At 39.5% G+C, this 24,551-nt stretch overlaps 1 protein-coding gene across 1 annotated transcript; it reads right to left on the bottom strand.

The window, feature by feature from the left end:
• Window positions 1-2,770: 2,770 nt before the first annotated feature.
• On the bottom strand, window positions 2,771-9,861 carry LOC143588146 (uncharacterized). The gene is made up of 16 exons (XM_077069242.1): window positions 9,677-9,861; window positions 8,673-8,841; window positions 8,280-8,594; window positions 8,108-8,197; window positions 7,617-8,036; window positions 7,425-7,532; window positions 7,216-7,343; window positions 7,012-7,138; window positions 6,603-6,927; window positions 6,111-6,532; window positions 5,848-6,027; window positions 5,609-5,767; window positions 5,089-5,163; window positions 4,693-4,986; window positions 4,205-4,420; window positions 2,771-3,481 (listed from the first exon to the last, which is right to left on the bottom strand). Exons 1-16 carry the CDS (start codon window positions 9,859-9,861, stop codon window positions 2,858-2,860), a joined length of 3,837 nt encoding a protein of 1,278 aa, XP_076925357.1. The 3' UTR covers window positions 2,771-2,857.
• Window positions 9,862-24,551: the final 14,690 nt, after the last annotated feature.

Below are 24,551 nucleotides of genomic sequence, written 5' to 3'. Positions count from 1 at the left end.
CGATTTTGAAGCTGGAATTGATTCGTGTCTTCCCCAGCTGAGGTTCTATACGCACCCGCCTGCTCAGCCTTTATTGTGCCACGAGGTGCGCGAGCGTCCCATCTCTGACAAATGCTTCGACCATGTCCTTTACGTCTATGCATTCTTCAGTGTTGTGGCCTTTTGTCTTGTGGAAGTCACAGTATTTGCTCCGATCAGCATCGTGACGATGTCGGATTATTGGAGGCTTTGGCCATGGGAGCTCTTCAGTGGCGAATATCTCAGTGACGCTTTTGGTGAGTGGCGTCCATCTGGAGTTCCGGTGCGACCGTACATTATCCCTTCCGCCCACTCGATGTTGCAAGCCGGATGAGGTGTCAAAGTTTACCCTTGACTGCCAAATGCCTAGCTTTCGCTTTTTATTTAGTCGGGCTGTGAGGACGTTGTCCTCTCTCGTCCTCTGGGTGTAGAGGTTTGTGCTCTGTGGGAGATCTTTACCCAGTTGCTTCTCCGTTTCCGCATAGCGTTTTGCTGCTGTCATGATGCCATCCCATGTGGATGGCATGCCATCTTTACCCGTTAGGGTGCGGATGAGCTCTGGGTCATGTGCGCCCTGGATGAAGGCAGCGCGAACAAGATCTTCGCTGACATTGCCCAAACTTAGCTTCTTTGAGTTGAAGCGAGTGATGAAGTTTGGCAGAGATTCATCTTCCTCTCGTATGCATTTGAGGATTGTCCATTGCTCCTCGGTATACTTCCGTTGCTGGCTGAAGTGTTGGCTAAACTTCTGTTGGAAGTCTGCCCAGTCGTAGATGTGGTTGACCGGTAGACGATCAAACCAAGCTCTAGCAGCCCCGACAAGCGTCATTTGGAACATGTAGCACCACGTGGGTTCCGTCCAATTGCTGACGGTTGCCCCTGCTATGAACCTGTTCAAATGATCGTCTGGATCAGATAAACCGTCATATGTGCCTATGTTAGGCATTTGTTTGGCACTCTTTGGGGCGATTGCTTCCGCAATGTCCCTTGCAAACTTGGACATTCCTGCATTTGCAACGTTTGGTCTGAACGTTTTGGAGAAGTCTCGTGGACTTCCACCTGTGCTTTTTGGTTTGAAGGCTTGTCCAAAATGCCTTTTCGGTTGGGATTCCGTCTCCTTACGCTTCCCTTTTGCCCTATGGCGAGGGTTCGCGTCGGAGTCGGATTCCTCCGAGTCATCCTCCCAGTACTCGAATTCGTCGGCCTGTTGCACGGAACGCAAGCGTTCGTCCAACTCAGCCTGGAATTCCTTTTGTCGTGCCTCCGCCCATGCCTTAACTTCATCGAGAGTCTGGCGGGGGAGTCTTCGTTTCTCAAACTGGGTATCGGTGGATCCCAGTAGGCGATCATTTACTGCACTTGCCCCAGCTTTGGTAAGTGGGGGTAGTGTTCGTAAAATTTACTTCACTTGCCCCGGCTTCGGTAGCCGGGGTAGTGTTCGTAAAAACTGTGTTGCCGGTATTCCCCCTAGTAGCTGGGGTTGTGGTTACCGGAATTTCTCTAACCATCTTTGTAGAAGTTTGAAAAAACTGGAGAAAAATAAAGTTCTAGCTTTATGCACGGATGGCGCCAATGAAGAAACACTAACCGGACCCCGGACAGATTACTGGTAACCTGGGGGGTTGGAGAGATGTTTCCCACGAGGGGTTAGACCCTTGGAAGATGGTTCTTCTGATAACCTGCAAAACAGACACCGTGAGCTCGTCACTGAGAAGGGGGGGGGGGTTCCTCCTTGTGACCACCCTCCGGCGTGAGAATCAGACTAGATTGCTCTTTAAATATAAAAGTATATTAAGAGATTGCTAGAGCAGATATCAGGTATAATATGATAATGTAGTAAGATATGATAAGATGAGATGGTCATACCATTTGTGGTATTTATAGCCGAATGTAGGTTTCCAAAGAGGTATGGCCGGCTGCAACAGTGTCCCTGTTCCACCAACAGTAGCCTACGCACGTGCCCTGCTGGTAGTTGGTGGGTAGGTAGCGGCTGATAGCGACCAGGCCTGCTGTACACTATTCCTGTTCCACCAACTGACGGCTACGCACGTGGTATGGCAGTAGTTGGTGAGTAGGCAGCGGCTAATAGTGATACAGTACAGGAGCATGCTGCTCGCCATACTGTATCAGTGAGCTGTCGTATCTCTGATCAGATCTTTCGCCCATACCTCGTCAGGTACAGTAAAAGATCCTTCAGTATACGGACTGGCTTATTTGGGCGGGAGTATTCCCCCTCCCGCCTCTGTGCGGGATTGCTCCCGGCTTGGCTCATTCCTTCAGGTGACACTGAATGATCGAGAGCTAAGTGCCTTGTGCGTGTAGCCATGCTGCGCGGGTGGCCTTCCCTAATGGCTTGTATCCGAGGCTGCGGGGACAGGCGGAGTCCTTCACCATTGGGAGGCATTTCCTGCGGGACCAGCTTGCGTACTGCGCGTAAGGACGTCACGTCTCTGAGCATGGTTGGTCCTGCGGATCCAGTTGGTCTCTGCGCAGACGTCCCTGTTTAAGGTGAGTCTTGCGGGTCCAACTGGGCTCTGCTGGGACCTACCTCTTCAGTAATAAATATCTGTGTCATATGATATCAAATCAAGTTTGCATACTGAAGTAACCTACATCAAACACCCATATGATAATGCGAAAAATGATCATACAGGTCGTATACCTTTGTCAATAATCACGTCAGTCATTTTTACTGATCAAAACATAATAGCTGTATGAATCGTCCCCCATACAGCCCAAATAACTTTGTCAATCAGTCAAAACATCATAGCCGTATGATTCGTCCCTAATTATCTTGTTATCTAGTCATATATTAACAAAGCAACCCACTCATCTGAAACTAACCATACAATTTCTTAAAAACATATTCAACAGCAGAAAAATCAATGTCAAAACCAAAGCTCTGGCCACCATATTGAACATAAAGATAAGCTTTGGAAGATGAAACTGGTGGCAAAAGCTGATTAACTTGTGGTAAATCTGCAACAGGCGGTTGTGCCACATCATCCCTCTTTTTAGAATAATAAACATCAGCAAGAAGCAACCAAATGAGATCAGAATCAATGGTTGAAAGTGCTCTAAGGGCATTCAGAGATGCATCTCTAAGACCACCAACACCACTGCAGGCAATCCCTACAACCACCCCACTCACCTTCTTAACAACACTTTCAAAAGCCGAAGCACTCTTTTTGTTCCCGGATATCTCGGCTATCATCTCCAGCACTGCCACCTGGACTTTCAGATCTGAAATCTCAGCCCTCGGATCATCTGAAGATGTTGAAATGGCTCGGTATGGAAGCTGTAACACTCTTCTTTCTTTCAGATTTAATGCCTTTTTATGAAATGGAGATGTGCTTAGAAGTTCCCACAAGTGCGGGCCGTCCGTGTGGAAACGGCGAGAAAAGAAATCTCCACCACAGATTTGTACTGATTTACTGATCACGCCAGCACATCGTCGAGCCGTCTGTATTTAAATATAATTATACACGTTAATTTCTAGTACTATGAGAGGTGGCAATCTCGACCAGTTTACTAGTACATGAGTTGATTTGGATTGTAATTTATCTATAACGGGTCAAATGAGTCAAATTGGTCTGAAGTAGGGCCTGTAAACAAACTGAATTTTCAGGGAATCGTTCGGCACATGAATGGAATTTTTGTTCATTTAGTTAAACAAATGAACATGAACACATGTCTCTTTCGTTCATTTATGTTCGTTGGTTAACATTCATTAATGTCTGCTAGTTTACGTGTATCTAAGTTCGCTCGTTTACATATTCATTTAAATTTTCTAGGTGGGCCCATTACAATATAGTCTACTTTTATGATTAAAATATCAATCATTACAATTTAGTTTAACTTGAAAAAAAATAAGCCCGACAGATTTATGTTCATGTTCACTTTTAATTGGTGCTCGAGCAGGTATGTTCATTAATCGATGTTCAGTTATGATTGTTCGTTTACATTTGTGAACTGTGGGCTTATAATATTAACGAACACAAACACACTCATTTTCTTAATGAACGAACATGAACAAAAAACCTTGTTCATTTAATTTTTCAAGTCCGATTGTTTGTTTGGATAAAGTTAAGAAACACAAACATGTTCCTTTTGTGTTCGCTCGGTTTGTTTACAGGCCTAGTCAAAAGTAAATTATTACTATAATAATATAATTCCGGTAACTTACCAATGGATTCCCATTTCGAATACATGCAATCAAAAAGGGCCATATTTTATTCATAGATGGAAGTAACCGGTTTTCATCGGTTCCATCATTTTCTGCCTCAAGAGTATCTGCAAGATCATGAAATGAATATGATTGCAAAGCTTGTATAAGAATTTCCCTCGTTTTTGTCTCATGCTTATACGATTCTTCCACTTCAACAAGTGCTATAATTCCATCCTGAAACAACCAAATCCATACATATTAGAAAGTTAAGTTAGGGGCTGTTAAGTAGCCTCTTAATGATACCTCTGAATCGGGCAGAGGTAGAGGTTGTTTGGTTACACCTCTTAATGGCTCATGGAGCATCTTAATGGTTAAGTTTTAGAGACATACTGAATGATTTAGATTTTAGAGGCTACCTCTTAATCAGTCACACCTCTTATTGATTCAACACTTAACTACCAAACAGCCCCTTAGTTAAATCTCAATATATACACATAATCATTTACCTGAATTATATCCAAGGCTACCAAACATGATGTTTGCTTTGATGAACTAAGTAAAGGAGTTGCAGCAGTTATACACGAAATGGAAAGAGATCCAACAGTTCTTCTGTAACTCTTGGATTCTTTTAATTTAAAATATATAGCCTCTAAATGCTCCTTATGCTTATTAAAATCGCTTAAACGTTCACCATTTTCAAAATGTGATAGTTCAGACTCCACTTGCTTATGGTACAACTCTGCTTGAGAAGGCAATGTGCAAGATTCAATCTTTGAAGCCTTTGCAATTTCTGCAACTGCCTAAATGACATAAATAATTAAAAAAGATATAAAAGAGGTCATTAAATGACTAGAGTTAAGGTAGTATTAATCATTAACGTTTAACAGAACAAAAACACTTACCCTCAAGAAGGAAATGGTGAGCTCAGGGTGCTTATGCCTGCCAAGAATCTCAAGTTCTTGTGAAATAGAACGCATCTGCGTATCAAAATTATCTCGTTAAACATAATTTAAAGTATTAGGTATAAACTTATAACTGTATAAATACTCAGTTTTAAACACACAAAGTGAGTGATAAATCATAATTATCCAAGTTAATTAGTTAATTCTATGTAGTTGAAATATAGCTTGCAGCCTGAAATGATGTAATAAAGCTCAAGAAATACAGATGTTCTGTTATAAAGATTCCATAAGGAAGCGGGTTAGTCTTTGTCAACAAAAAAGCCAAGTAAACACTTTTGTAAACAAAAAACTTGATAACAAAAAAAGACCAGAATCTGCTTGTAGGTATGTTGAATTATAGTTTGTAGCCTGAAATGATATAATACAAGAAATTTTCAAGTACTATGTTATAAAGATTCCAAATTGTCTTGTTAAACATAATTTAAAGTGCTAGATATAAAACCTTAGTTATAAATCATACCGGTTCCTCCATCAATGGTAATATTTTGTGGGCCACACCTATGTATGAAAGAATGGCAGCCAGGACACTTGGAACATGAGGATTAAGATCCAGATAACGAAGCTGTCGACATATCGAGTCGATTACATAGTCCGAATTTTCCAAAACTAAGTGGCCAACCTGAAATGATATACGTAAGGTTTTGTGAGAAATAATTAATAGTTCCAACTTTCATATTGAGGGTGTTATTGTTAATTTACCGTTGGATAGCCGGAGGTAGCTGAAATGACATGCAACACAGCATCCGACGCGTGTCGGACTTCAAAATTTGAACAAATAAGATTCTCGAGTAACACATAAAGTGACGAATGAAGAAACCCGCTTGAAATAAAATCCCTTTTAAGACATAGATTAAATATCCCAATCCCATCAATCAGAACCTGATTGAAAAATAATACAATTTCAGATTTAATAAATTTAATATGAATGAAGATGAAATAACAAAATAAGTGTAACTAATTACCTGATGAAGCATTGCGTTATCATGAAAAAAGTGAACTGTAACATCACCAAACCCGACATTGGATTGATCTAACGGAAGGTTCCAGACTTCAGGAGATAAATACTCGTGCAAGATACTCCCGATACAATCGATTAACTGACTTCTTATATCTTTATTTAAAGAAACATGCCAGATAGATTTTTTATTATGGAATCGTGTTTTCAGATTATTGATAGCTTGATCTGATAAACCGAATATCATTTCATTTAACATGCATGCAGAAGTGCTAGCTTGCCTTACAAGCTTCCCTGAATTAGCCCTGTTATACCAACTCTGCCAGCTTTCTTTTGCGTATTCCTTGTTTCGGATATCAGCGATTAATTTCCTCATGTAGCTTAGTGGAATATCTTTAATAATCGATAAATTGCCATCACTTTGAGCACCTGCTAAAATAAAACTTTAGCTTTTGAACACGTAATATGCAAAGATGTGAATTTAAAAAGTTAAGATAACCTGCAATAAGAGACAGGCTAACGAGCCTAATGATCCCCGCAAGTGCATTGTAAAGTTTCTGATTGTGAGAAGAAAACCAAGGTGGCATACGCGGAAGATCATATTCATTTTGACTTTTGAAAGAACTTTGACTTTCAGAACCACTAGACTCAACATCAGCCTTTTTCCCATTTTCAAAGAAAGTGGTGGCTTTCATTTCCGTTATAGAACGCAGGTACCCGACAGAAGACGGTTTCTCTAAAAGCAGTTTATCTAATGAACCGGACATTAGTGAATTTTGGCTCAAACAAAGAGTGAGATTATCAAAGAATTGAGCAGCTGCCACCTGTACATCAAATATTAACTCATTAGTCAAAGATCAAAGGTCAAAAGCCAAAGGCCAAATTGGAGGTACACAGAAATAACATACGGGTGAATGTAGGAGATGGTCTCTAACAAGCTCGGGACCTGAGTAGTAAATTAATACAAGTAACTTTTGAGAATGTTCTAGCGAATGTTCCCCTCCAACTACCACTTCTGGAAGCTTTTCAAACAGCCTGTTATACAAAATTATAAATACTATAAACAGCTAACAAATAAAGCTTTGAATAAAATTAAGATATAATAACAATGCCTGTTAAATATAACAGCAAAATCACATTCTATGTGAGTATTCCCGCTTGATAACAAACTTTCAAGAAACGTTTGAGCCGTTTCTGACACCACATCATCGTCATCAGAAACTAAAGCACATAAACATTCCTGAAATTATAAAATTAACTTAAACTTAGACAAAATGAAAAGTAGAAAATGAATAGTTTAAGGACTAAATATTAAACTTACTAGAAGCATAAGGCGACTTCCTTTAAGTGTACGACTGCACGTTGACAAGAGTCCAAGTATAGCAGCCACGGTCCCCTGTCTCACCCTCTTTGCTGGATGCACACAAAGCTAAAAAATAAAATAAAATATAAATATTAAATTATGGTAATCGTAAAAATAAGAATCAAATAGTTGTCTGCACACTGCACTTACATGTGGAAAAACTGCTGACAAAATTTTATTTACATTAGAAGATGCCGTTGTAATCCAATCTCGTGTACGGTCAACACGCAAAGACTTTTGACCGTCAAATTGTGATGACTTTTGGATTGACTTTGTTGCTAATGTTTCAACCTGATCTTGCTTTTTGCCAGGTAAGCGACGAAGCTCCTCGAGAATCGACAATGGAGATTTCTCAATATTTAAATTACTTTCACCGTCATCAAGACTCGATAAATTAGCCTCGTCTTCAAAAACTATCATGAGAAACTCAGTTAAACCTCTAAGTGCTTGGTCCACAGCTTCCATACTTCCAGCAGCCCCACTAATCATTGTTTTTGAGACGTGTAAAACTTTCCCAATTTGACTGATAACACCAGGTAAAAAGAAAGCCAGTTGATCCGCTATACCAACCTTCAACAAAACATACATAAAATGAGCAGTTGGTTATTTAAACATATAATCTTCGTTTGCTTATAACTTACTTTAGCAATAAGCACACGAAGAGTCGTGAACGCTTCTACACGAAGACTAGAACTGCCTGTATGCCCACGTGTTGCCTCAACATCTGCAGCCTACATAAAAATAAATAAATATCAAACTTTTACAAAATATTTTATCTTTATATATTGGCTCAGAATAAGGAAAAAGACGTACTTTTAGTAAAAGTGACAACCAGTGTCCAACACTAACAGTTGCAGATTCAGATCTAAGAAATGCAATTAAACATTCCTCGGGGTTTATTTCATGTGTTCGTGATACAGTACGAAATGATTTAGAGTTTGAATATTTCTTGTCTAGAAGCATCGGCGGGTTATTAATTTGGTTGCAAGTGCACGATGTGTCAGAGCATGAACATAAACCGTTAATCAGTGCCTTAAAACACCGGATAATTCCTTCACGAAACTCCTCGGACGATTCAGACGGAGATAACAATGCCGCGTTAGTTAGTTTTTTCAGTATTACAACCATCTGCATTTTTTAGAACAATATAATAAAAATATTGATTTATTTTGTATTAATAGGAAAAAAATAGATTTATTTAAATACCTGATCCACGGATCCTACATAGCACTTCTTTAAAAGTTCCTCCAAACATTGAATCACGCCTTCTGCAACAGCATCGCTTATTTTTAGAGGATTTTCTTTAATATCCCCATTCGGTGATCTACAGTCGACTGCAGCTTCAAGCAGAAGCAGCAGGGGAAACAAAGTGTAACTGAAAAAGATAACAGAAAATGCACCAATTTTTAAATCTAATGAAGATGAATATAAACATAAAATAAGTCATACTTCTCTATTGTAGGGGTGCTCAACGAATCTAATTTTGAATATTCGAATTATTTGAATCTAATTATTCGAATTTATTCGATTCGAAACCAAGAAAAGATAATTCATTTAAATTCTAATGAACTGGTGACACAACGACTATTCCTGATGTCTCATTCTCATTTTCCTTTTACTAAAGAACATCGGTCAATGTAAATTGAATGGGTATAACGAAAAAACTACTACAAACTTGAAATTTTTAACAACATAAATACAAGTTTATGAAGGAAATAGACCATCCACATTCCACAGGCACTGAGGCACACACCCACAGTCACAATATCCTAAATATTCAAAGTGGTAGCATCCAAAATATTTAAAAGTCGCAACATCCAATTACACGTTCACAGCAACTTACAAAATATTATGAATTAACAACCATAATGATGAACTTCCATTTGTTTAGGGTCTTTAGAACAGACATCTATAATTTTTTTTTATAAATATGTGTATACATACAATAAAAATAAAATGTATTATTTGAACTCGAACCGAAAATCATAAATTTGTATTTGATTACCGAAACCGAATTCAAACTTTTGAAAAGCGAACTCGAACCTTGAATACTGAACACCCCCTAGTCTATTGGTCATGGTCTAATTGCCATATTATTGATGTTGAGGAATCCATGGTATACAACATAGAGCAACAAGTTTCATGCTTTTGGTCATTAATCAATACACAAATGCAAAATTGAATGAATAATTTAAGGATAACGAACATACTCGAAGAAAGGCTGAAGATCATGAGGAGATGAACGAGTAATAAACTGAAGCAGCCGAGAGATTGCGGTGGTGGTGGTGTGTTTATGATTATGATGATTAGGGTTTCTGATAGCTTCCAGCAGTTGTAAGCAGTAACCCTTTAATTCCAAAAACCCACTGCTTCTACCTTCTTCAGGCATCATCATCCTGTGTCTGGTTTGAAGGAAAATAATTAATGGATTCTACCATGTTAATTTTAATTATTTAAGAAACTAAAAGAAATCACATAATACACCTTTTCTTATTAACAAGTATATCTAATTGCAAGCCTTAGCCGTCAGTGTTCGGCCTAGTTTGTTGTTGACGTGGCTTGAATTCGTTCAATATTGATTTGGTTCGTTATAGTCCGGAGCTAGCAATATGAAAGAGAGAAAAAGGTTCAGACGAGTTATCAAATATTCAAATTGAACAAATGTTAATTATCAAAAATAATAAATTAAATTAAGAGATAACTAAATAGGTTCAAAATGTATATTATTTTTAAACTTTATCGGTAAGTTGAAACTATGTGGACCACATAGGGGTGGCCACGTGTACCACTCACGTTCATTCAGTGTTCACGTATCTTGCAAATCTATTTATAATCTATAAACGAAAGTATATTATTACATACTTATGGTTTGTGAAACAATTTATCATCAAACCATAAGTATATTTAACTTTTATATAATAAAAAATACAAATTCAAAAAATAAATAATATAAAATAACCCCCCGTAATACGGGGGATAAAAACTAGTATTATATATATAATAATTATCAAAAACAAGTTCTCTCACAAACTTACTATTTAGTTGATTTTGTGCTTAATTCACTTGTACCACATGTTATTTTATTTGTACTAAGATAAGTTTTAAAAATGCCTCTTTAATGTCTGTTAGGACTGATATTTTCAATATTGAGGATATGTTATTCTTGAAGATATATCTGGATCAGTTATCCTTCTGAAGAGTTCCAGAACCATGTCGAAGATCAAGGATCCTCAGAGGTTGGTACCATTAACAATTGTTTCACGTGTGTACGTATTTATTGAAGGAATGCAACGACTCTAAGACTGAGTCCACCTTAAAACTCGCTACTGGAAGCTTCCAGCACGTGGTCAAGGAACGTTGAAGGAGTTATGGAAGAGTGGCGGATAGTTAGGACTTAGGGGCTGTTTGGTAGAGTCTGAATCTGAATCAGTAAGAGGTAAATGTCTGAATCGCTCAGATTCAGAGCGTTTGGTTCAAACCTTGGGTCTGATTCGGTCAGATGTTTTGCCTCTGAATGGTTCAGCGTGTAATGGAATCTGAATGAGAACAGATGGTTGCTGAATGGAATCAGGACCAAATTACCCTCCATAGTTCACCCATAGTCACATAAATCGTAATACAACAACGAATTTCGATCTAGAACTCAGTACCAAATCACTATTTCAATCAAGAAATTGGTGCTCCATAATTTTAATTGATTCATACCGGATGCTATTAGGATCGTAAATGTAGAGACAAACTTGGAGGTTCTCCGGTGTTGATCCGGTGCCGGTGTCGGTGGTGTAGATCCGGTGCCGGTGTCGGCAATGGAGATCCGGTGCCCGTGTCGGCGATCGTAGAACGTAGAGACAAACTTGGAGATTAATAAAGGTGTGAAGAGACATGGAGATGGAGGTTCTCAAGTGGAGATCCGGATCCGGTTCTGGCGTCGACGGTGTTAAGATTTGATTTTGGCTGTTGGAGTCGATGGTTGAAAAAATGAGATTTGAAGGGTTTTTGAGATTTGCTGGTTGAAAAATGGAGTTAGTATATACAATAAAATAGTTAATTTCTAAATATTTTAAGTTCTAAATATATAATGGTTATAGATTTTAAATTCTAGTTTTTTGTTTAAACACTTGCAATTTTTTCTTTAATGAATATAAATCCAGTTTGTTTAATATCTTTTAGATTTTTTGAATGAGATTAATAGAAAATTTACGTAAAGGGGTAAAATAGTAATTTTGCACAGTTATTCAGATGTCTAAACAAACAGATACATTTCATTAAGCTCTTATTGGTTCAGATCATCTTACTCATTCAAACCTCTTACCCATTCAGCACTTACTAATTCAGATGTATCCCAAACAGCCCCTTATTGTTGAATGTAATTTTCTTTATAAACATCGAGATAATGATCGATTAGGTCTCACTTATATTCACACACACTTAGAGCAGAACTCATAATTCTCTCTATACACTAGCATTCTATTGTAACATCGATCACAATCTCCAAACACTTGTAACCTTTTTTGTGATTAATAAATTGGTGATCGACGAGTTGTCATCACCCCAGGTTTTTTTCTTTTGATCTGAACAAGATCAAAGGGTTTTTCCTCGCAACAAATCACGGTGTTCATTCCATTTTCGTTCATACAATCATTGTTATTAGCATAGCACTATACCTCACTTTATGGATTTGGATACATTATCCTTAGCAGATTTTTATCTAAAACAATTTAGCGCCCACCGTGGGGAGATAGGTGCTATAATCCATATCATTCCCATCAATTTTTGATTTTTTCATACCCATATCACTATCAATGGCCTCTCAATCAACCTCCGCTTCATCAACCATGCCGTCATCAGTTCCTCTCTCATCAAGGACTTTGCCATCGATGCCTCCGCTAATCACGGGAGCACCACGGACTGTTGCTGCTGGGAGAAAAACACAACTACCAGTCTTCCAGAGCTCGAAAACCGCTGCTGCTGCGCCGGTGGTTAATACTAACAGTGATGTTTCATCTATGTTTTCGCAGGTTAAAGCATACATGGAACAACAAAACAAGACTAACCAGAGGATCCTTCGTGAGATAGAAGATCTCAAGAAGACTAAGAGGCCGGCAGAGGATCACACTCCCCTGATGCCCAGGATGCTAGATTTCATCAGTCCAGGATCCATGGCTCAGTTCACACAAGGATCACCTATCCTTCAACAGGGGTCCATGGGTCAGCAGGCTCAAGGATCCTCGTTGTTTCAGCCAAGATCATCTATCCTTCAACAGGGGTCCATGGGTCAACAGACTCAAGGATTCTCGTTGTCTCAACCAGGATCATCTATCCTTCAGCAGGGTCCATGGGTCAGCAAACTCAAGGATCCTCATACTTCCAACAAGGATCATCCATCCTTCAACCAGGATCCTCTGGGTTATATCACCAAGGATCCTATAATTCCCAACCTCAAGGATCCTTATTTCAGAATCAAGGATCCTCAGAAGTTCAACATCAACGATCCTCCGATGTCCATGAAGGAGACATAATCCCCATGCAGACCATAGCCTCTGGAGGACCAACTCCTGTAGCAGAATCTTCTTATCTCAGCTACTCATCCGGGATACCGACCTTCGCCCAGCAAAGAGGTAACTTGTATGATCCTATATCCTTAGATGCTAACCGTGGTTCCATGCAGGATGCAGGTATCAACCAAGCTATGGTCAAGGAGCTACAAAAGCTCAAGGATATGATATCTAGTGTTCCCGGGGTGATACGTCCAATCCTCGAGATACCTGATGGAAGCCACAAGTTATCCAGATTTGCTCCACCTATCTGTGATGCTGAAATCCCGAAGCGATTCTAGACCCCCAACATGAAGACTTATGATGGGACCACTGATCCTGAGGAACATATAGCTCAGTACAGAGAAAGGATGGAGATTAATCCTATTCCTGAGAGACTCAAGGAAGCCTGCCTGTGCAAAGGCTTCGGATCCACACTAACAGGATCAAGATTAAAATGGTTGTTAAGTCTTCCTCCATTTTCAGTTACTTCTTTCTCACACTTAGTTAACTTATTCAACAGTCAATTTTCCTGTAGTAGGAAATTTGAGAAGTTAACTAGTGATTTATACCGAGTTATCCAGCCTAGTGATGTTACCCTTAGGGATTTTGTTACAAGGTTCGGCAGGGAAGCTCTGGAAATCCCCAATATTGACATGGTTACTGTTGTTGAAGCATTTAAGATGGGACTTCAGAGGGGCTCCTGATGACCGTCGTTTGAGTCAATCAAAAACCTAATTATTCTAAATAGTTAGAGTAAGTAGGGTATCGTATCACAAGGAGTATGTGGTCAATGTATTCATGTAACAAATTTCTAATTATGAAGTGACTGATTTTTAGTGCCGATCAAACAAGCAATTTTAGTAAATGTAGAGAACTAAGCAACGAACAAATAAACGAGCTGTAAGCAGTTAACAAAGCAAATCACACCCGGGAATTCAAGTAAGCAACCAACAGTATTGTTTGTGCACGGAAATTTGACACTGTGGATATGTTATCCTGGCATATAATATGGATCGATTATCCTTAGAATATGTTGCAGACCCTGTCAGGATCGATGATTCTTAGTACTTATTATTTATTAACGATTTTCCTTTGTTATCTTGATATTTTGGGTAGGAATAACGGCTAGTTACCAAGTCTAACCTATAATCTCGCAATCAAAGTCAACAAACCGCGTGGATAATTAAGGAAACAGTTACAAGGAAGGAATGACTTGATTGGCGGCTTAAAATAGGAAATATTGTTATTGTTATTATCTTATTTAAACGAGATTTGATCGAGTAGGTAAACACATGTACGAACACACACACTAGAGCAGAAGCAAACATTCTCTCTACACACTAGCTTACTTTGTAATCTCGATCATATACTCCACAACACTTGTAACCACCTTTTATTATCAATATAATCGACGGTGATAGTTTTCACCGTCCGGGGGTTTTTTGTGCCGGAGACCACGATAATCATATACTTATCGACCAAAGGTTACCTTGTTGATCATTGACTAAAGTAATTCGACCAAAGATTATCTTATTAATCCTTGACCGAAGTTATTTTACCAAATATTACCTTGATAAGTTTTGACCGAAGTAAGACTATTTTGGTTAAGGGTTTTTTCCCTCGTGATCAAATCACTGTGTTCACCAAGATTTCGATTACACACTCAATATTATCATCATAGCACTAGGCCTCACAATTACGAATTTGGATACATTATCCTTGAGTGATTTTTGTCCAAAACAATTTGGCGCCCATCGTGGGGCAATTGGTGCTATAATCCAGAAAATACCTTATCAATATTCAACCTTTCATACCCATATCACCATCAATGGCCTCTCAATCAACCTCTGCTTCATCAACCATGCCATATTCGGTTTCTTTCTCATCGAGGACTTTGCCGCCGATGCCTCCTCCAATCACGGGAGCATCACGGGTTGCTGCTGCTGGAAACAAGACACAAATTCCAGTCTTCCAGAGCTCAAAGACCACTGCTGCCACATCGGTGGTTAACTCTAACAATGATGTTTCTGCTATATTTTCACATGTTAAAGCATACATGGAGCAGCAAAACAAGACTAATCAGAAGATCCTTCGTGAAATTGAAGATCTCAAGAAAAGAAAGAGGCCAGCGGAGGATCAGACTCCCTTGATGCCTAGGGTGCTGGATTTCACTACTCTAGGATCTGTGGCTCAACATGCTTAAGGATCCTCTATCCTTCAGCAATGATCATCCATCCTTCAACCAGGGTCCGTGGGTCAGCAAACTCAAGGATCCTCGTTCCTTCAACAAGGATCATCTATCCTTCAACAGGGATCCATGGGTCAGCAAACTCAAGGATCCTCGTTCCTTCAACCAGGATCCTCTGGGATGTATCACCAAGGATCCTTCAGCTCCCAACCTCAAGGATCCTTATGGCAGAATCAAGGATCCTCAGGGGTGCAACATCAAAGATCCTCAGAGGTTCAGGAAGGAGACATAATCCCCATGCAAACCATTGCTTATGGTGGACCAACTCCTATAGCAGATGCTTCTTATCTTGGCTACACTTCTGGGATACCAACGTTTAATCAACCGAGAGGTAAGATGTATAATCATATATCCTTAGACACTAACCTTGGCTCTATGCAGGATACAGGTATCAACCTGGCTATGGCTAAGGAACTTCATAAGCTTAAGGATATGATATCCAGCATGCCAGGAGTGGTCCGTCCAATTCCTGAAATACCAGAAGGGAGCCATAAGTTATCCAGATTTGCTCCACCTATTTGTGATGCTGAAGTCTCGAAACGCTTTCAAACCCCCAACATGAAGGTGTATAATGGGACCATTGATCCGGAAGAGCACGTGGCTCAATATAGGAAGAGGATGGAGATCAATCCAATTCCTGAAAGACTCAAGGTAACATGTCTATGCAAGGGTTTCGGATCCACACTAACAGGATCTGCACTTAAATGGCTGCTAAGTCTTCCTCCCTATTCTGTTACTTCTTTTTCGCATTTAGTTAACTTGTTCAACAGCCAATTTTCTTGTAGTAGGAAATTTGAGAAGTTAACTTGTGATTTGTATAGAGATGTCCAACTTTGTAGTGAATACCTTAGGGATTTTGTTACAAGGTTTGGCAGGGAGGCCCTAGGGATCCCTAGTCTTGATATGGCTACGGCTGTTGAAGCATTCAAGATGGGACTTCAAAGGGGCTCCCCATTTTATGACGATCTTGTGATGACTCCATGCAGGACTTTAGATGAAGTCAGAAACAGGGCACTCAGATTTATAAGACTAGAAGATGACAAGAAGATCCAAGAACGGTTAGGAGCTCCAACGAAACAAGAGTCACCTAACCAGAAACAAGGATCCTCATTCAGGAACAACGACTCAAAGCCGTACACAAAATCCAACAATAAAAATGTCCGGGAAGTTGAAGAAGGAGGAGATGATGAGGACTACCCAAGTATTTCCGAGTATTGCTTCTCTATTGATACCCATGGTTTGATTTGTGCCATGAAGAATCTTGGAGAGAAAGCAAGGTGGCCTCGAAAAAATGAGAAAACAACATCCTTCAAAGACAAGTCAAAGTGGTGTGCATTCCATGAAGACTTTGGCCATCAGACAGAAGGTTGTATTGGTTTAAGAAGGGAAATTGGATACCTCCTGAGCAAGGGTCATTTCAAAGAGCTCTTGGGAAGAAAAAAGTCTAAGATCCAGGATCCTGAAGATGTACCACAAAAAGCAACTCCGCCCCCACCAGATGCACAAGTAATCAACTTCATCTCCGGTGGCTCAGATATAAGCGGTACTTCTTTCTCCTCAGCAAAAAGACACGCCAAAGAAACAAAGTTGGAGAACGGAGACCGACCAGTCATATCCACTACTTTGACGACTGACAAAAGAATCTTTTTTGACGAAGAAGATAAGACAAGCATCCAGGATCCTCACCACGATGGTTTGGTTATAACTTTATTTATTGCTAACCATTATATACGCAGGATCCTAGTCGACGGTGGAAGCTCGGTCAACATCATCCAACATGACGTACTACAGAAAATGAACATCCCGGACTAAGAAATCATCCCAAGAACGTCGGTGTTAGTGGGTTTCAGTGTTGAAACCAAGAAAACATTGGGGGACATCAAACTCCTAATATACATCGAAGGGTTAAACTCTTAACAAAAGTTTTGTGTTATTGACAGTCTTTCTTATTGCAACGTTATTCTTGGCAGGCCTTGGATACATGGAATGAAGGCTGTAGCCTCTACTTACCATCAGTGCATCAAACTACCAACTCCTTGGGGAGTAGTAAGGATAGACGGTGACCAAGTGGAAGCCAAGAATTATTATTCTTCGTCATTGAAGCCGACAGCTAAACAAACGATAGCATAGCAATTACAGCAGCATCCTAGGGATGTGCTGGAAGCTCGGGAGCGAGACGTAAAAGAAGTATCTTTAGATCCTGAAAATCCAGACACGAAGGTGTTCCTAGGATCCTGTATCCCTGACGAGATCAAGGAGGATATGATATCCTTCCTAAAGCGACGAAAATCCACATTTGCCTTCAGACATTCAGACATGACAGGTATTTCTAAGGAGGTAATTACTCATAAGTTGGGCCTTGATCATTCTATTAAACCCGTCCATCAGAAGCGAAGGAAATTCTCTCCTCAGAGGAACGCGATCATACAAGAAGAAGTTGAAAAACTTCTTAAGGCCGGTATGATTAGAGAGGTTAAATATCCTTGATGGCTGGCTAATGTGGTTGTTGTTTCAAAAAAGAATGGAAAGTGGAGGGTGTGTGTCGATTTCACCAATTTAAACAAGGCATGCCCCAAAGATCCTTTCCCGTTACCACATATAGACTCCATGGTGGATGCAACGGCAGGGCATGAGATGCTTACCTTTATGGATGCTTCCTCTGGATTTCAACAAATTCAGATGGAACCATCTGATCAAGAGGATACAACATTCATGACTCCTACCGGCATATATTGTTATATTGCTATGCCGTCCGGATTAAGAAATGCAGGGGCAACATATCAAAGATTGGTCAACATGATGTTCAAGGATCAGTTAGGTAAAACCATGGAAGTCTACATAAATGACATGGTAGTGAAGTCGAAGAGGGCTGAGGATCACCTTAGAGATCTTGAAGAAGTGTTCGATATTCTTGACCAATATAACATGAAACTGAACCGGTCAAAATGCCATTTTGGTGTTAAGGCTGGAAAGTTTTTAGGATACATGGTGACCAAAAGGGGAATAGAAGCGAGCCCAGAGCAGATAGAAGCCATCATTAATTTAAAGTCTCTTGCGAATGCTAAAGATGTCCAAAGGCTGACGGGAAGAATAGCTGCTTTCAACAGATCTATTTCCAGATCCTCAGAGAAGTGCAAAGACTTCTATGATATCTTGAGGAAAAATAAAAAGTTTGAATGGACTCAAAGACACGAAGATGCACTAAAGGCTCTTAAGGATTATCTATCCTCAGCGCCTGCTTTGATGAAGCCAATAGATGGTGAGCCGCTGTCCCTGTACTTAGCTGTGTCAGGTAATGTAATCAGTGCTGTTCTGGCCAAGGATCATGAAGGACAACAGCACCCGGTATATTATGTAAGTAAAAGGCTGTTAAATGCAAAGGTCAGGTATTCCCACCATGAAAAATTAATTCTTGCTTTGATTATGGCCTCAACCAAGTTGAGACACTATTTTGAAACACATACTATTATTTTAAGAACTAATTATCCTGTTAAGAATGTGCTTAGAAAACCAGAATTGTCAGGAAGGATGGCTAAATGGGCTGTGAAATTGAGTGCATATGATATTCAGTATGAGCCCAGAACAGCCATTAAGTCACAAGCGCTCGCAGACTTTGTGGCTGATTTCAGTAGTGACATGCAAGAGGAAGCTGATTTGGAGGTTCAACAACTGGAAGAAACCAAGGATCCTTGGATCCTCTTTACTGATGGAGCATCCAACGTAAGAGGAACAGGATTGGGTATCCTACTGAAATCGCCACAGGGGGACATAATACCCCAGTCCATTGCATGTGCATTCCAAACCACCAATAATGAAGCGGAATACGAAGCTCTAATCGCAGGTTTGCAATTAGCTAAACACATGAGGATCAGGTATCTTCAAGTATATGTAGATTCGTTATTGATGACTAACCACTTTAATGGCTCATATGCTGTTAAAGGTGAAAGATTAATCAAATATCTAGATGTTGTGAAGGAACTATCAAAGTTCTTCGATTCTTTTAGTATTATACATGTACCAAGAGAAGAGAATGCTGGGGCAGATGCTTTAGCAAATTTAGCTTCATCATTAAAGATTCCAGAAGATACGAAGATCCCAGTTATCCATGTACTCTCACTAGCAATAGAAGAACAAGAAGTTGGGAAGATAGCAACTGACAAAGATATTGTGCCCTTGGATTCATTATCCTCAAGTAATCAAGGATCTTGGATCCTCCCGATCAAGAAGTTTATTCAAAATGGAGAGATTCCAGCCATAGAAAATCCTAAGTCCTTCAAACTTAAGGTATCACAATACATTTTATTGAATAATATTCTGTATAGGAAATCTCTTGCAGGTCCATACTTGAGATATATCGAAGATCCTGAAATTCAAGAGGTGCCCAAAGACTTTCACGAAGGAGATTGCGGTAATCACACCGGAGGTAGAGCCCTATTCTCAAGAATTCTGAGAACAGGATACTTCTAGCCTACCATGAAGAGAGACGCCATGGAGTACTCAAAAAAGTGTGACTCATGTCAAAGACATGGCAATATTCTGCATCAGCCAGCAGAACCTATGTATCCTATATCCTCATCATGGCCTTTCATGAAGTGGGGCATGGATATCGTGGGTAAGCTACCTAAAGCGCCAGGAGGAAAAGTATTCATTCTTGCAATGACTGATTACTTTTCAAAGTGGATTGAAGCAGAAGCTTTCGTTCAAGTCCGCGAAAAAGAGGTGATATCCTTCATTAAAAGAAATATTATTACTAGATTTGGTATCCCTTCAGAAATTATTTGTGACAATGGTTCCCAGTTTATCGGGAAAAGAACCACTAACTTTTTGTGACAGTTGGGGCATCAAGATGATTACTTCCACACCAATTCATCCTCAAGCTAATGGTCAAGCAGAATCAAGTAACAAGATTATTATCAACAACTTGAAGAAGAAACTAGGATCCAAGAAAGGCAAGTGGGCCGAAGAGCTACCATATGTTCTTTGGGCTGATAGAACAACACCAAAGAATGCAACAGGTCAAACACCCTTCTCATTGGTGTTTGGCTCAGAAGCTGTAATCCCTACGGAGATGATGGTTCCTACTGCCAGAACATGCATCTGTGATCCTCAAGCCAACAACGAAATCCTTCTCCAAGATCTGGATACTGTTAATGAGCTCAGAGACCTAGCTAAGATCAGAATGGCAGCATATCAGCAAAGGGTAGCTGGGGCATACAACAAGAATATCAGGATTTGAAGATTTCAAGAAGGAGATCTAGTTTTGAGGAAAGCCTTCCAAAATACAACCAATCCAGCGGATGGAAAGCTAGCACCTAAGTGGGAAGGCCCTTACTTAATCTAGTCAGAAGCCAGAAAGGGGGCATATCACCTGCTGACTAGGGAAGGCAACATGTTACCTAGAGCATGGAATGCTATTCATCTCAAGAAATACTTTTTCTAATCAGGATCAAGTATCCTCAGAAGGATCAAGGATCCTAAAATTGGTAATATCTATCCGATGACTTATTCATTTCAGATTCTTATTAATTTAAGCATAATATATTTTTAACATTTGTCTTTTTCCAAGTTTTAAATAACAATGCAAATTTCAATAAGAGGTTCAATTTCTAAGAGGTTGGCCACCTCTCCCTCACACTTAAGGTACTTTACTATTTCCTTGGCCTAGCCCACGATTGGATATGACCCCCGATGGTCAATCCCCTAAGGTTTAAAGGTTTTCACCTTTCTTATAAATTAGAGTTTCTACACTCTCGTCTGGAGCGCACGCTATCCACTATAGTCCGGGGCAGCGAGACCAGTACACGTTTAGTGGCTGACAATTTCGTTGTCTTCGGCTATATGGAGGATCCTACGATTTATGGTAGACGTACCATACCACCGGTTTATAACGTTTTCACGTTATCTCACGTTTGGGCTAAATCCCGGTTTGGGCGAGTCCCCAGTTAACATCCGTATCTTTGGGCCAGTCCCCAGTTTGGGCTTGTCCCCAGTTTTTTGGGCTTGTCCCCAGTTTTTTGGGCTTGTACTCAGTTCACGGGCTTGTCCCCAATTACACGGGCTTGTCCCCAGTTGCACGGGCTTGTCCCTAGTTTATTAGGGCTTGTCCCCAGTTTGTTGGGTTTAATCCCAGTTAATATCATAAGTTATTTGCATCAGGTATCCTAAGTTCAACTACAAGGATCACAGAAGGATCAACTCTTATGGTAACTTAATGGTGTTAGATATACAGCCGGAAGGGAAGTTCCCAAGGAAACTCCATTGATATATGACAATTATACCCAGTTTGTCAAATCTCATCTGTTTTGCAGGAAGCTTGATTTCAAAGGCAAAATGATAGCTGTGATCTTAACACAACTGCCATTTTGGGGGCAATTGTTAGTGCACGGAAATTTGACACTGTGGATATGTTATCCTGGCATATAATATGGATCGATTATCCTTAGAATATGTTGCAGGCCCTGTCAGGATCAATGATCCTCAGTACTTATTATTTATTAACGATTTTCCTTTGTTATCTTGATATTTTGGGTAGGAATAACGGCTAGTTACCAAGTCTAACCTATAATCTCGCAATCAAAGTCAACAAACCGCGTGGATAATTAAGGAAACAGTTACAAGGAAGGAATGACTTGATTGGCGGCTTAAAATAGGAAATATTGTTATTGTTATTATCTTATTTAAACGAGATTTGATCGAGTAGGTAAACACATGTACGAACACACACACTAGAGCAGAAGCAAACATTCTCTCTACACACTAGCTTACTTTGTAATCTCGATCATATACTTCACAACACTTGTAACCACCTTTTATTATCAATATAATCGACGGTGATAGTTTTCACCGTCCGGGGGTTTTTTGTGCCGGAGACCACGATAATCATATACTTATCGACCAAAGGTTACCTTGTTGATCATTGACTAAAGTAATTCGACCAAAGATTATCTTATTAATCCTTGACCGAAGTTATTTTACCAAAGATTACCTTGATAAGTTTTGACCGAAGTAAGACTATTTTGGTTAAGGGCTTTTTCCTTCGTGATCAAATCACTGTGTTCACCAAGATTTCGATTACACATTCAATATTATCATCATAGCACTAGACCTCACAATTACGAATTTGGATACATTATCCTTGAGTGATTTTTGTCCAAAACAAGTATCTCAAGCAACCTAACAGATTAATTATTAACGGTTAACTACAGACTGATCAACTAGACAAAACCTTAGGCAACAATAATTGCTTTACACACGACACGGTTATCAAACGGTCCCTGCCGGTGTGACTCAGTTAAGGGCAATTATATGCTTTTTCGTATTCAACCTAATCAAACAACCCTATGATCAATTATTATAGCAACTGGTAACTAATCGTTCAGATCAACGTAAACCTAAACCGATTGAACACACAGAAATACTAAACATCAATAATCATAGATTAACCATAAACAATTATACATAAATGTTCTTATTCACATGAGGAAACTGAAATTGTTACAAACTTTACATCCCAGGTATGATTCGGAGAAGACTAGCCGAGCATCGTCATCGATAGATCTTCAATTATGATGAGGAAGCCCATTAGGATTGATCAAGAGATGATTGGTAGCCCTGGAATTCACCCAAAATCGCCTAATAGCTGCTGCTGGTCGTCAATCTTTATTAGGGTTCGGAAAATAGAAGATATAGGTAAAAATCCGTTTTTTCACGTTTTTTAAGACCATCGCGTATCGCAATGGCCGTAGACCCTACCTTTCGCGTACCGCGGTCAAACAAAACCACATATTTGGATTCCTCTCGTCGAGAAACCCAAAATTCATATATTATAGGTCCCGTAACTCATTTTCTAGCTCAGGATATGCTCGTTTTACTTCATGGTCGCATTTTGTCAACCAATCTTGTTTAGTTTTAGCATCGGCTTATGATTTCTCATCCATGCTCTTCCCGAATACTTGTAACACTTTCCAAGACATCAAATCATGCTTCGATCTTCCCGAGATATCATTCCATGCTCATACAGGTCTCCCATTTAGCATCTTTAACGATCAATTACCTGAAATACAAAAGCACGTATGAAGTACCAAAGTTCTAACAATATATTCAACAAAACTACATAATCAATACACTAATATATATACAAAATACCCGACCATCACATCTCCACACTTATCTTTGCTTGCCCTCAAGCAAAACTCTAAAGTAAACATTAACCTCCATCATAGGTATGTGAATTATCACCAGTAATACTAGTAAGGTTTAAGGTCATACCCAGTTTCCCAGACTGACACTTTTTATAGATTGACATCCCACAAATAAGGTTAAGTGCTATAAAAACGATAGAGCCGCCCAGACAAGTGTACTTTGTTTCCGGTTTAGGCACACATGCTCATACCCCTCGTAATATAACATCTCTCCTCTCGGTTTAATATATAGACTAGCAAAAGATGTGCCAGTATCACTCTGCTCTCAATATCACTCATAAGTACATATTCATCCATCAAGCTGTTTTGACACAAATGCAAATCAAGAGGTCTTAAAAGGGTTGTAACGGGCCAGGTGTAAGGGTATGGAAGGATAATATTTAAGTAGCTCAAACGACCCGACCCGGCTTATTACAAAACATCTAAATAAGCAAAACTGCTATACAAACTGACTGACTTATTATAAAACCTCTAAATAAGCAAACTAACATACAACTGATTTCATTTTTTTTCTTTTTTTCTTTTTTTTTACATAAACGAACTATTGAATACATAACTGAATATAAACAGACATCTTTTTGGCCTTTTCCTCAAGGTTTTTTTTAAGCATAAAAACGTGATGCTTAATAATGGAACAAATACAAATACAAAAACAAATACAATTACAAATAAACCTAGTAAGCCGGATCATCTCGTAACATAATGTCGGGGGTTAAACAATTGAAAAATAAGTCCAAGAAAGGTTTTCTAAGGGACCCAACCCCCCGCCCCTCACATTAACCTCACCACATATGTGTAATAATGAGGCCCCAACCCCCAATACCCACACTCACGCTCATCCAGATGAGGCTTAACCTAGCTGCCTCTATCACTTTTGCATATTGCCAACTGTGATCCCGTTATCCATGAACATCAGTGAAAGCACTCAAATGACATGTGTGTACTATATATTATATGTGTATTATATATATTTGGGTCAACTCACACATGTACCGGAGGAATAGAGCTGACGATATAAACATGTGTACCTGTCCCCATGACTCGTTATTCCCGCCTAAACGACCCCATTTTCAACTTCTCGTTATAAAAAGATTTGTGA

The sequence above is a fragment of the Bidens hawaiensis genome, unplaced genomic scaffold (assembly GCF_021521415.1).
Source record: "Bidens hawaiensis isolate Kalapana, Puna unplaced genomic scaffold, B.hawaiensis_p1.1 tig00036041_1, whole genome shotgun sequence".
NCBI classification, from domain to species: domain Eukaryota; kingdom Viridiplantae; phylum Streptophyta; class Magnoliopsida; order Asterales; family Asteraceae; genus Bidens; species Bidens hawaiensis.
Note: the sequence above shows the minus strand (reverse complement) of the source record. Positions and strands in the feature narration are given on the sequence as shown.

What these genes read in the sequence shown, in the direction of transcription:
- LOC143588146 (XM_077069242.1), bottom strand. Translation starts at nt 9,861, where the DNA reads ATGATGATGCCTGAAGAAGGTAGAAGCAGTGGGTTTTTGGAATTAAAG. An exon ending in GGTTGTCACTTTTACTAAAA is followed by an intron (nt 8,198 to 8,279) that starts GTACGTCTTTTT and finishes ATTTTTATGTAG; the next exon opens with GCTGCAGATGTTGAGGCAAC. An exon ending in TAGCCTGTCTCTTATTGCAG is followed by an intron (nt 6,533 to 6,602) that starts GTTATCTTAACT and finishes TTATTTTAGCAG; the next exon opens with GTGCTCAAAGTGATGGCAAT.